Source organism: Mus caroli, chromosome 3 (assembly GCF_900094665.2).
Source record: "Mus caroli chromosome 3, CAROLI_EIJ_v1.1, whole genome shotgun sequence".
Classification (NCBI taxonomy): Eukaryota; Metazoa; Chordata; class Mammalia; order Rodentia; family Muridae; genus Mus; species Mus caroli.
The window spans coordinates 48,349,637-48,362,428 of NC_034572.1; the positions used below are offsets into that span (position 1 = coordinate 48,349,637).

General features: G+C 46.0%; 1 protein-coding gene across 2 annotated transcripts in view; it reads left to right on the forward strand.

Moving 5' to 3' along the window:
* Smad9 (SMAD family member 9) overlaps positions 1-12,792 on the forward strand; it is a 43,469-nt gene that overhangs the window by 16,491 nt on the left and 14,186 nt on the right. Inside the window, exons 1-2 of one of the 2 annotated variants that reach the window (XM_029474874.1) lie at positions 7,690-7,749; positions 10,443-11,060. In XM_029474874.1, the coding sequence (XP_029330734.1) occupies positions 10,649-11,060 (412 nt within the window). In that variant the 5' untranslated portion in view covers positions 7,690-7,749; positions 10,443-10,648. Of the gene's footprint in view, positions 1-7,689; positions 7,750-10,442; positions 11,061-12,792 lie in introns of those variants that run through there. The other variant, XM_021158391.2, reaches the window with a different exon arrangement.

Here is a 12,792-nt window from a genome sequence, read left to right on the forward strand (position 1 = left end):
AACTCAGAAATCTGCCTGCCTCTGCCTCCCGAGTGCTGGGATTAAAGGCGTGCGCCACCACGCCCACCCAAGAGTATTCTTGATCTGGATGTAGCGGCACACACCTTTAATGTCTGCACTCAGAAGGCAGAGGCTGGTAGATCTCTTTGTCTTGAGGTCAGTTGGTCTATATAGGAAGTCCTAGGACACGAAGGGCTACATTGAGAGAGCCTATTTAAAAAACAAAACAAACAATTTTTTTTTATGCATTGAAAAATTTTAACACAAAAAATTCAAAGGCAACATTCAGGATGATTATCTGCACACACACACACACACACAATCTACACAATCAAAATGAATAAAGGGCTTTACAGCAACAAAATTACCCACGGGGTATAGTAGTCTGCACCTATAATCCCAACCCTTGAGATGTGAAGTATAACAATTGTAAAGGCAAGGCCAGCCCCAGCTGCATACCCACACCCCATCTTAAAATCAATGCAAAACAAAGCCGTAAGTGTAAAATACTTTGGCTGCTACAGAAAATAATTGAGCAATTTCTAACAAAGTTAAACCCAAACTCCATATGGCACACTGCAGCTTCCCTCCCAGGGCTATGCCCCAAAGAATTGATCACCCTCACTCAAACACGTGTCTGCACCCACAGATTCGTATCATCACAGTTCACAGTAGCCTGAAGGTAGAAGCTACATGTATGTCATCTGTATGGCTGAATGAATGATCGGATCGGCACCTATGTTTACGGACACATTTATGCACTTGTAAATGTCTCCTGGGTACCTGATTAGCTGTAGAAGGATCTAGTCCATAGACACAGAGTGCATGTTGTGGGAGGGAGACAGGGGAAGGACCTGCTAAGCGGGAGTTGTGTTTTGTCTTAGTGGGACAAGTTGAGCTTATGAGCTGGCGAGAGGTGGTGGCCATGTAGCATGGTGAATATACTAAATCTGATTGTTCTAAAAAAAGAAATGAGTAATTCCACTTTGGTACAGTTTGAGCAAGATAAGGTAAAATATGTGGTGGGCTAATCCTTTGGAGAAAGCAAGTGTGTGCATGTGGTGGTTCAATTGAGAATTTCCCCTATTGGTGAATACTTTTGAACACTTGGTCCCCACCTGGTGGCACTATCTGGGAAGATTTCAGAGGTTGGCCTTGCTGGGGGAAGAATGTCACTGGCAGTTGGTGCCATCTTAGCTATACTGTTATCCCCACTTGGAGAAAACTGGCAGCCTGGAGGTGCTCACATTCATGCCTCGGGATCCCAGCTCGGGCCTGGGGAGTCAGGAGAGCTGTCCTTGTCAGCCTGCTATAGACTGTGGCTCTCCACTGGCTGGGAACGTCGCGGAAAAGCCATTGCTACAGAAATGGCACAGAGGACTTGGAGTTAGTCAGATTCTCCTCACTGTGACGTAACACCTGACAAACTCCACAGGAGGAGAGGTTACTGGGCTGGTGGTGTCTGATGTTCTAGTCTATTGAGGCAGAAGGAGTGTGGTGTGTCACAGCTTCTCACATGATGGCTCCTAGAGTGCAGAGAGAGGCAGTTTCACAGCCAGACAGCTCCTCCTTTCTCTTCTTTCATTCTGTCCGTGCAACATGGAATGATGTCACCTACTCAGGGTGAGAGTCCCTTGCTTTGTCAGTGCTCTCTGAAAACCCCCTCGCAGACATGCCAAGACACGTATGTGCTTCAGTGATTCTCCCAAGCACTTTTCAGTTCATTCACGTGGAAAATCAAGATTAGTCATCTCAGACGCTCTTGCCACTTGTATTTCAAAAAGAAATTGTAGGTTAAGTCAAACATCATGTCCCTTCTCCACTAGCAAGCCATTTAACAAGGCCAGAAGTGGACTCTAGCGTCTTGTATTACCCTTGTAAGACTCAATATTTGAAGCAAGCTGATGGCATCAGAGCTGTAGATGTGCTGCCTGGTGCTTAGTGGGATCACGGAGGGTCACCATGACTGACTCAAAGAATGAGGGACGTGCTGGGGGTTCCTTCAGAAGGCTTCAGAGGCTGTTTACATAGATTTTAAACAAATAATAGTTTGCTTTTGCTTTTAAAGAATTTTATGTGTATGAGTGTGTGCCTACATGCATACAGGTGTAACATGTGCTTGCAGTGCTCAAAACGGCCAGAAGAGGGCATCAGAGATGGTTGTGAGCCGACATGTGGGTGCTGGGAACTAAAACTGGGTCCTCTGCAAGAGTAGCCAGTGCTCTGAACTGCTGAGCCACCTCTCTAGTCCCAGTCAGGATGTTTTTGATGGCACCAGTATCAAGCAAAACAGGTACTCATTCTTGCTTCTCAGAGGACCAAAGTGGGAAAGAAATGGAGTAAAAATTTAACATGTAAATATGACTTCTGTTTTGACAAAAGCAAGGTACTGAATAAAAACAAAACAAAACAAAAAACCAAAAAGCAAACAAACAAACAAACAACCTCCCCCCCAATAGAATGTCTTTTTTTAAGTCTCTGTCCTCTGTATTATGGGACCACTACCCATGTTTGGGCTGAGATACTCTACATGGGTATTGCCTGATATTTAGAATGATACAGTTTATCTTGTTTCTGAAGGCTGTGCAGGCAACATTTATTTATTTATTTGGCAAGGGGCTCACTGACTTCAGCTGTGAAATAATACTGCCTGCTTACACAAAAACTGGAGCAGTTGTAAAGTTCCCAAAGTTTTTAAAATTGGTGGTGTTTTGATGGGCAAAGAGTTTATAATATAGAGTGTCTCCAACACTAATTTGATTCATTCTGCAGTTTGCTGACAATGGTCCTTCAGGGCCCAACAACAATATCTAGGAGGTAAGATTTACACTGTGTATTTTTAAGGTTAAAATTATATTTTGAAAGTAATGAGATCTCTTAATTCTGCTATCAGGCCTGCACTGGTCTCTACCAAAAAGTTAGATATACCTTTGGCAGTTGAATGTATGAGATGCAGTGTTGACTCAAATAGCAATATGGAAAGGCCTTAGTAAACATTTGCTGAATGGAAGGCTACTTATCTCTTGGAAATCTGAATGTGAAACAGGTTTGGGGAGATGGAATTATGCTTGCACATTCATTATTACTCCCCTTGTAAGATAAATAATCCTTCCCAAGTTTATATTTGTGGTAAGCCCAGATTTTCACGGGTTAGATTTGCTTGGAGTCAAGATACCTTCTGTTGCGTAAGATCTGGTTTATTCTTCTCGGGGTTGCTAAGGTCCAGGATTTTTTAAGGGCAATAGTTATTCACAAGTTTATAAATAATGCAGTAAAAATAGATTTGTAAGGATCTCGAATTTGCGATTCATCGATCATTCATGTAGAAATACTTGGCCTGGATGCTGACTGCCCTTGAGAACGTGGGGTGTTTGCTAAACATGTTAAGAGTTATGGATATGCCTGGGCAAGGAAGACCTGCATTGTGTGGACTGGGAAGATGTAAGCTCACATTCATGGGAAATTTCCATCAGCATTTTCTAATATAAACCAAGAAGCACATTTGAATCAGGTCTGACTTGAGAGGCCACATTTGGGTTTTTCTATGAGTTAAAGGCATTTTATTAGTCTTCTGTTGAGTTTGTGCTATTTCACCAAAACAATCATATTCTCTCTCTCTCTCCCTCTCTCTCTGTGTCTCTATTTTCTCTGTCTGTCTGTCTCTCTTTCTCTGTCTGTCTATACCTGTCTCTTTCTGTCTCGGTCTCTGGTGTGTATATGTGCATGTAGAGGTCAGAGGTCTAATTTGGTGTCCACTTTCCTTTTTTTTTTAATTGTAAAAGTATTCTGCCTTCATGTATATATGTGCCCCTGTGAGTGACTAGTGCCTGTGGAGGCCAAAAGAGAGCATCATATATCCTTAAATTGGAGTTATAGTTATATACGGGGTGACTCTATGTATAAGAATGGTCACTACCCATTTTAGGTTCCACAAGTCTTATCTTGGGAAGGAAATAAACATGTAGCCTCATATACATACATACATACATACATACACACACACACACACACACACACTCACACTACTTTATATAGTGTGAGTGTGTGTGTGTGTGTGTGTGAGAGAGAGAGTGTGTGTGTGTGAGTGTGTCAGAGTTAATAGGTTTTCTCCTTGGTACGTGTCTATATGTTCATGTGTGTGTACCTGTGTTGGGGAGTGTGCACATATGTGTGTGTATTTGCAGAAGTTGTAGGTAGACATCAGCTATCTTCCTTGACTCTTTCTTTGAGACAGGGTTCCTCAGTTAATCTGGCCAGACTGAGCTGTGGACCCCAGGGATCCTCTTGTCTCTGCTTGCCACAGGTACATGCCACCGCCGCTCCTCTAGATTTTATATGGGTGGTGGGGATTGGTGTGAGGTGCTTGCAGTGAGCACTTTATAGTCAAGCCTCCCTCCACTCCCCACCCTGCTTAAGCCATGCTGGGGATGAGACCTAGGGCCAAGGCCAAGCTAGCTAAGCCAGAGCTTAGCGGTTCCACTAACCATGCCTATCTCTGTAGTCTTAACCGAGCTGTGGGTGCCTCAGAGTGACTAATCCGATGCCACCACTCCAGGAAGTGCAGGGGAGGGAGGGCAAGAATCAATGTTGATTAGTAAAAAGCCTATTCAGGGGAGGTTCCAGGTTTTCTTCTGAAGCTCAATCAGCGCTTTGAGAAACCAAGGTCGAAGCCCTCCCCAGTCTTCTGCACACCTCAGTTTCTATGGAGTTTCTCCGAGCTGAGAGTTATTTCCCAGCTAACTGAAAATGCAGGGTGTAAAGCCAGCTAGCTCCCTTCTCCCTAGCCTCCTTCTCTCCCCATGGCCGGGAACACCCCAGTCCTCTCTCCTGCTGCTGCTGTCCTGTGGACAGGCTGCCCCATTGCTCTTCCTGACTTCTTCAGGGAACTTAATGTACAAATGCTGAGTCAAGGGCCCATCCCCCAAATAGTCAAGAGTTGGTTTTTATCTTTCCCACTCGAGGGCCGCGTCTGCTTGAGGGGGAAAGTGGCAGGTTTATGTTCTGATAGAATGTTTGGGGGGCTCACCAGAGCTGAGTACCTGCTTGCCTGAGCCTTTTCTTTATATCCCCAGCCAGTCCCCCCCAGCCCCCCCAGTGCCAGCCTCTCCAGCCCCCCCAGTGCCAGCCTCCCCAGCCTCCCAGCCTCACTGTAACTTTTTGTGTCCTCATGGATGAGAGGCCCTGTAGGAGTTTCCCTCCAGAATACACTCTGCTCTTCATCTATCCCCACCTCTCAGCTTTTCCATCCCTCTCAAATTTCTTACCCACTCCCAGTTTCACTGGCTTCATTGACTTTAGAGTCTTCCTATGACCAGATGGGTAAACCTGCTGTCTTAGTTGGGGGTTACTGCTGCTGTGAAGATGAAACACCATGACCAAAAGCAGCTTAGGGAGGAAAGGGTTTGTCTCACTCACAGTTCTGTGTTGCAGTTCATCAGCAAAAGCAGCGAGGGCAGGAGCTCACACAGAGCAGCATTCCTGGGAAAGTGATGCTTATGGGCTTGCTCCCCATGGCTTGCTCAGCCTGCTTTCTTATAGAACCCAGGACCACCAGCCCAGGGATGGCACCACCCACAATGGGCTGGGCCCTCCCACATTGATCGCTAATTAAGAAATGCTTTACAGCTGGATCTCATGGAGGCATCCCTCTGTTGCAGTTCCCTTCTCTCTGATGAATAGCTCTTCTCTATTGACTCTAGTTTGTGTCAACCTGATATATAACCAGCCAGGACGCATGCCTACATCTGCTCTCACTAGTTTCTCTTCTTCTCTACTCCCATTCTCTCTCTCTCTTCATTTTATTTTATTTATTATTATATTATTATTTGTAAAATAAATCACTCCATTTGTGTTTTGAGAATAGGGTCTCATATAGCTGAGGCTGGCCCCAGACTTGCTATGGACCCAAGGATGCTCTCGAATGCCTGAGTCTCCTGCCTCCATCCTTTAGACAAGCCTTCTGCACTTATGCTTTTGGCTTGTTTGCTGTCAGTGTGGCCACTGGCGGGTCCCCGTGCCTTTCTCAAGACCACTGTGCTTTTCTGCACAGCACTTCATGGTTTGACAATATCATCCAATAGTTGAGTATTCAAATGTCAAACATCTAAGCTCAAGAGGGCCGAGGGCCATTTATTTACTTCATGTATGTGGGTACAATGTCACTGTCTTCGGACACACCACAGGAGGGCATCAGATCCCATTACAGATGGTTGTGAGCCACCATGTGGTTGCTGGGAATTGAACTCAGGACCACTGGAAGAGCAGCCAGTGCTCTTAACCACTGAGCCATCTCTCCAGCCCCCTGAAAGCACTTCTTATTTGCTTTGTTAACTAGTGTTGTAGAAGATGCAATGCAAAAGTGGTCAGAACAGTTCTTTCAGCAAACGTTGTTTACTGAGTGTGGTCAGTAAACTGTTTGGAGAGGGTTTATTAACACATACTCAGCACTGGCCATGAGTAGAGAGTCAAAAGGGGCATCATGCTTATACTTCCTTCGAAATGAGCACTGGTACCCCAGAATGATATTGTGTCTTCAGGAAGGGCTTCTCAAGGTTTCCACTCACTGGGTATGTTGAGATGATCTGGAGCAGTAGACAGATCTGTCTCAGGATTCTGAGATCCCATCTCTTCAGAATTAAAAGACAGACTCTCCCAAGGAGGCTGGGTCAGTGGAAATAAATAGTAATTGGGCAGGCATGGTGGTGTACACTTTTAATCCCAGGACCCAGGAAGCAGAGACAGGCAATTCTCTTAAGTTCCATGCCAGCTTGGTCTACATAGCAAGTTCCAGACCATCTAGAAGGACATAGTGGGACAGGGAACTGAAGCCCCTCAGGGGCCTGGCTTCATTCCAGCGGTGACATCTCTCTTCCAGCCTCATTGACATCAGAGAGCTTATTCCAGAAAGATTCCTGCAACGAATCTAAAAGCTGTTTCATTTGTTGGCTGTGTTCTTTGCACATTGAAAAGATAAACTACAAGCAACACTATCCACCCTTCCACTGATTGTACTGTATTGTTAGTTTGTATAAATGACCACACTGGGGGTGCTCTATTCAGGTGAGAGGCAGGCTGGGCATTGGTGCCATCAGGCAGTCAGGTGGGCTGGAGGCCGAGGTCAGTGGACATTTAGATTCTCCAGCAGCTGTAGGGAGTCAGGCTGGCACTTGTTAAACTCACACAGGCAGAGGGGACCACACTGTGGATGCTCTTCTGATGGGCAGATCCCGGGAACAGAGTCCCCTAGGTCCTCTCCTGTCTGAAATGAGGAATGGGGTCATGTAACAGACTCCAGGCTGCTTCTCCTGGGAAAACACAAACTGGTAGGGGAAGAACCATGAGATTCTAAGTTTGATTAAGTTTTAACACATTTCCCAGTAACAAGACATCAGGCGTACAGGCAAGCAGAGAGGATAATGGTGGAACGTCTCCATATCCTTCAGCTAGCCTGATTTAAATTTTTAACTTTCAGGCAGTTTCTGTTTTGCCTCTTTATATGGTGGTCACGGTCAAGCTTGGCTATTTATCATCGTGAAGTTCTGTATTTCATATTTCAGAGGCTTCCTCAGTGCAAAGGTCTCTGCTTGTTGGACTAAGGGCTGGATTGAAGCCTTAAAATCCTGCTCCGTGGTCACTGTGTGGCTTCTGAGGTTATCGAGAATTCACAGTGAGGTCAGACTTGAAGAACGAGGCTTCTCAGACCCTCAGTGTATCAGAGAAGGATGCCAGTCCCTGAGGATCACTCTCTTGGTAAGTTTCAGGCAGTTTCAAGAAACATAGTTTAGGAGCAATTGACTGTAAAGCATAAGTAAAAATATGAAGTTTATATTGCCGATGCATCCGGCTCCAGACACATAGCTAGGATGAAAGGTTTTAATCATCTTATTATTCACACCATAGAACTTGCCTTTTCTGTCTTAGATGTCTTACAATATAGTCTATTTTTCTGTTTGTTTGTTTGTTTCATACAAGTTACTTTGCTCCAATAAATTGGTAGGATCCCACAGTTAAGAACAAAAACCCAAACCATCTCCATAGAAGACAACTGTCATTTGTTCCCTGGAACAGAGAGGTGGGCCTTTGTTATTTTGTTTTAGGTAGTGGATTTAGTTGAATTCTGCTGGACTCTTTTTTTTTTTTAAATGAAAAGTTTTCTTTCCCACTGAACTATGTGTGAAGACGTATGCCATAACTCACTAGTAACAAATCCCACATAAAACTAAGCAGAATCCTAAGGGCTCCTAGGCTCATGGTCCCTTCCTCCTGAAAGCTTTGGGCCACACTGACCATTGCTCTAAGGCAGCCTGTCTAGATTGAGTAAACACAACTCATTCGTGGTGACTTCACTCTACTTTATAAATTCACAACGGTTAAGCCACAAAAATCAACCTTTCCAAAGAAAATGGAGAGTAAGTCAAGCTGCCCAGTGAAAAAGAACAGCCTTGGAGCCTTTCTCTGGCCTCCTCAAGCACAGTTTGCTCTGGAGCATCCTAATAAGGTCCTCGTGAGGAGGGGAGTGTGTGAGCATTGCCTTCTGTGTATGGGACGGTATCCAGTTTGCCTAACCTGAGTGCTCTTTGCAGGCGCTGATCCTGGCCTAGGGGATCAAGGAAATGTTCCTTCCAGAGTAGTTCAAGGTCTAGAGCGAAACCCATTGACAGCCTAGCATGCACGGGCCTTGCACTGAAAAATATAAACAAAGCAAACAGGCAAAAATGGTAGCTTTCCCTCAGGGAAGCAAAGGAGAAAATGATACTTTTAACTGCATGTTAACAAGCAGCTGGCGGAGATTTTTGACCTAGGCTGAGTCCAAGAGACTGGAAGGGTCGGTTTGTTTCACAGTGATGTGACCAGTAGCCTCGTTTCACATGAATAAGGTAGTGGGTTCCTGGCACTGTTTCAATTTGGTTGCAGCTCAGCAAGTTTAAATGTGTCTGTTGTGTGGCACAGGGGGAATGTATCCTTTAGAGGGAGGCCAGTTGATTTGGGGGCAAAATAACAAATAAGACTGTGGTGTCATTTGGTGTTCGGTCACCTGTGTGATGCTGGGTCTGGAAGAAAGGCAGTTCTCAAACATTTTGGTTCATGGCGTCTTTCCACTTAAAAATTGTTAAGAAACTTAATGGGTGTGGTGTGGACTACATCTCTCAATTTTCTTCCACTTTGGTCATTGAAACAGTTTTTTTTTTTTTTTTTTTTTTTTTACAAAGTTACTGATTCACAGGCCAGCGAGGTGGTACAGTGGGTAACGGCACTTGCTGCAGTCTGTAGACCTGAGTTCCACCCAGAGCCCAGCGTGCATGTGTACATGCATGCACATGTACACGAACACGGAAACACGAACACAAGCACACACAGGCATGCACACACCAAATAAATAAATGTAATTTTAAAGCATAAGTACACCTTTTATGAAGCAAATCTTTTTGTTTCATTTTTTATTTGTGTGTATATGTTTTACTGTGTATATACCTGTGTGCCATGCCCAAGGAGGCCAGAAGAGGGCAACAGATCTCCTCAAACTGGAGTTATAGGGTGGTTGTCAGCTACTGGGAATCAAACCCATGTCTTCCACAAGAGCAGCAAGTGCTCTTAATAGATGAGCCATCTCTCCAACCTCAAGGAAGACATTTTAAAATTAAAGACCATGTTTAAAAATGTGTTGGAATCGGCATTGTTTATCATTGCAAATTTCTTGAATGCTGGTGTAATGAGTGGTAGCTATGTTCTCATTTCCACCTCGCTATGGGACTGTTACAATCTGTTGTTTTGGCTGATGTATATGAAGATCATTTAGATCACAGCCATGTGTATTCGGAAGAGAGGACCTCACAGCCCAGAAAAGGCCTCAGGGACCACAGTGATTTCTAGAAGCACACCGTGAACGGCTTTTCTGAGACACTGCACAGTGATGTCTGAGCAGTGACTGTTGGAGGTCTCGGTACCTCTCTGTCTGCTTGTGCACATTTTCCACACTGCGGGTGGATTATTTGTGCAACCAAGAAATAAAGAGAGAGCAAATATGCAGGGGGAGGAGGTTGGGGAACCCTGAAAATTCAGGCAGAGCCTTCATGTGGTAGTTGAGGGACCCACGCCATCTTTTAACAGGAAAATGACTTGATGAGATTGTGTTTGGGAGGAAAGAGATTGGTATGGGAGAGCGGCTAAAGGAGAAAAGCCATGATGTGGAGGCAGCCATGCTTGGGCAGGCTGTACTCAGTGCTGGGTAAATGGAGAGGAAGAGAGAAACTATGATTAGAGATTTGGAAGGCAGTGACTAAGATCTGGCTGGGAGTCGGGGTGGGGGTCGGGGGGAAGGCAGGCTCAGCAGTGTCTTGGGGTTTTCAAGTTAAAGCACTCGAGGGTACTTTGTGCCCTCAGTCCCTCCTCACCTAGTCTGAAAATGGCCCAGATGGCTCACGAAGGCTTGTTCTGTCTTTCAGAGTAAGCTGGCTCCACTTTCCAAGAGCTTTGGAAGACGTCAGCCCATCTCCCAATTTGAATCGGACCCCACTGCTTCCAGAAGGAAAGGCAAGCTTGTTCCTATGACATCCGCGGACAGGTACTTGCCGCCGACCTGCCCAGGGCCCTGCAAGCCTTGAAAGGTCTCATCCTCTTTCCCCGTGCAGCAGCCTGAGCTCTGCCTCCTATGCACCCCAGCACCCCCATCAGCTCCCTCTTCTCCTTCACCAGCCCCGCAGTGAAGCGGCTGCTGGGCTGGAAGCAGGGAGATGAAGAGGAGAAGTGGGCAGAGAAGGCGGTGGACTCTTTGGTGAAGAAGTTAAAGAAGAAGAAAGGTGCCATGGATGAACTGGAGAGGGCGCTGAGCTGCCCGGGTCAGCCTAGCAAGTGTGTCACCATCCCACGGTCCCTCGATGGACGCCTCCAGGTGTCCCACCGAAAGGGGCTGCCCCACGTCATCTACTGCCGCGTGTGGCGCTGGCCAGACCTACAGTCCCATCATGAGCTGAAGCCCTTGGAGTGCTGTGAGTTCCCGTTCGGCTCCAAGCAGAAGGAGGTCTGCATCAACCCATACCATTACCGCAGAGTGGAGACCCCAGGTGGGTGCTTCCGGGGCTTCCTGCTTGCCTGGAGGTCAAGATCACAATGGTGATGGCACATCATCGGGAAAATGACCTCCATATTTGGGATGTGAGCCCGTGGGGTTGGGGTGGGGTGGGGTGACACTGAAGAAATGGCTCCAAAAACCGTGCACTCAGAGAATCATGATACTCTTATACGAAAAGGCTTGCAAGGTTGGTAGGGTTTTGGAAAAATGCGGTTTTATTTGAGTGGACTTTGGAGAACTAAGCCCTTCCTAGTTCTTAAGAGATTTGGTGCCTTAATCATGATTAACAAGAGGGAGGGAGGGAGGGAGGGAGAGAGAGAGAGAGAGAGAGAGAGAGAGAGAGAGAGAGAGAGAAGCCCCTTCTCCCCCATGCAGACTGAAAGCACTGACCATTAGGGTAAAACTGAAGGCTGGGTGTAGGCTCTACCTTGCTATAATCTCCATTACACACAAGGTGCTCTATCTCCATATGAAACAGCTAAGGGGATCTCCTGAAAGAGTCCAGGACTGAAGTAAGGGGTTGGGAAAAGTGGGCATTGTTCCTAAATAGTTTTTGTTTTTTGCTGAGATGGCTTCCAGGCCGTCACACTTGTGAGATAGTGCTCTCTCACTGACAACCCTCCTTGTGCCCCTTTTCCCCTTTGGTGGGAGTAAACCCAGGACTTCACACTCCATATGGGAGCACTCTTCCATACCTGTACTCACAGCCCTTCAAAATGCTTACAATTTCATGGTTTTTTAAAATATTTATTTATTTATTATATGTAAGNACACTGTAGCTGTCTTCAGACACACCAGAAAAGTGAGTCAGATCTTGTTCCAGATGGTTGTGAGCCACCATGTGGTTGCTGGGATTTGAACTCAGGACCTTCGGAAGAACAGTCAGTGCTCTTAACCACTGAGCCATCTCACTAGCCCGCCCCCCCTCCCCTTCCCCGATTTCATGTTTTAAATACAGAAAGTGACGTTTCCAAACTCTTCACACACCAGCTTGAGCATGCAGGTGTGTGTCCGTCCATATAGCTCCCCGCTTTGGAAGAGGTCCCCTCTTTTCTCCACTGTAGCAGTTTCCTGACCTTGAAGGGGTGGGAGTTCCCTGGCCTTCCAGGGAAAGCAGTTTTTAGTGGGCGCCTTCTCCTGTTTGGTTGACTAACTGCCTAATTCCAGGAACTCGGGGAGATCACACCATTGTGCTGTCTGAATGGAAGCCCAATTCTCCCATATTCTCCTCCTATAGTGCTGTATTCAAACCCATTCCACATCACAGGCTGGGTGACAGGCCATACCCTTCAAGTTCCCCAAACTTGCCATCTTGGCGTCAAGAACATCACATCTCTGTGTGGGGCTTGCTCTCTGGGACGGGGGTGATTGGAAGGTTCCACTCTCTCAGCAAACCCGATGAGTTTGCTCCAATGTCAACCTGCCTTCTTTCATTCTCTCTGAACTCTCTTTACATGCCAGGAATCTGAAAGTGCCCACAGTTTGACCTCCACCATTTGAGGACAGCCATCATCACACAACATGATTCTGAACAAAAACAAAACCCCATTAGTAATATCTGAGTTTATACAAAAACATATCTAAATGGCAAAACGTTCATTAAGACATTCTGGGACTGGAGCCATGGCTCAGCTGGTAAGATCACACACATTGCTCTTGCAGAGGACACCAATTTGGTTCCCAGCACCAGTGTTGCCTGTTTCTCCAGATCTGGGGGATCCAGC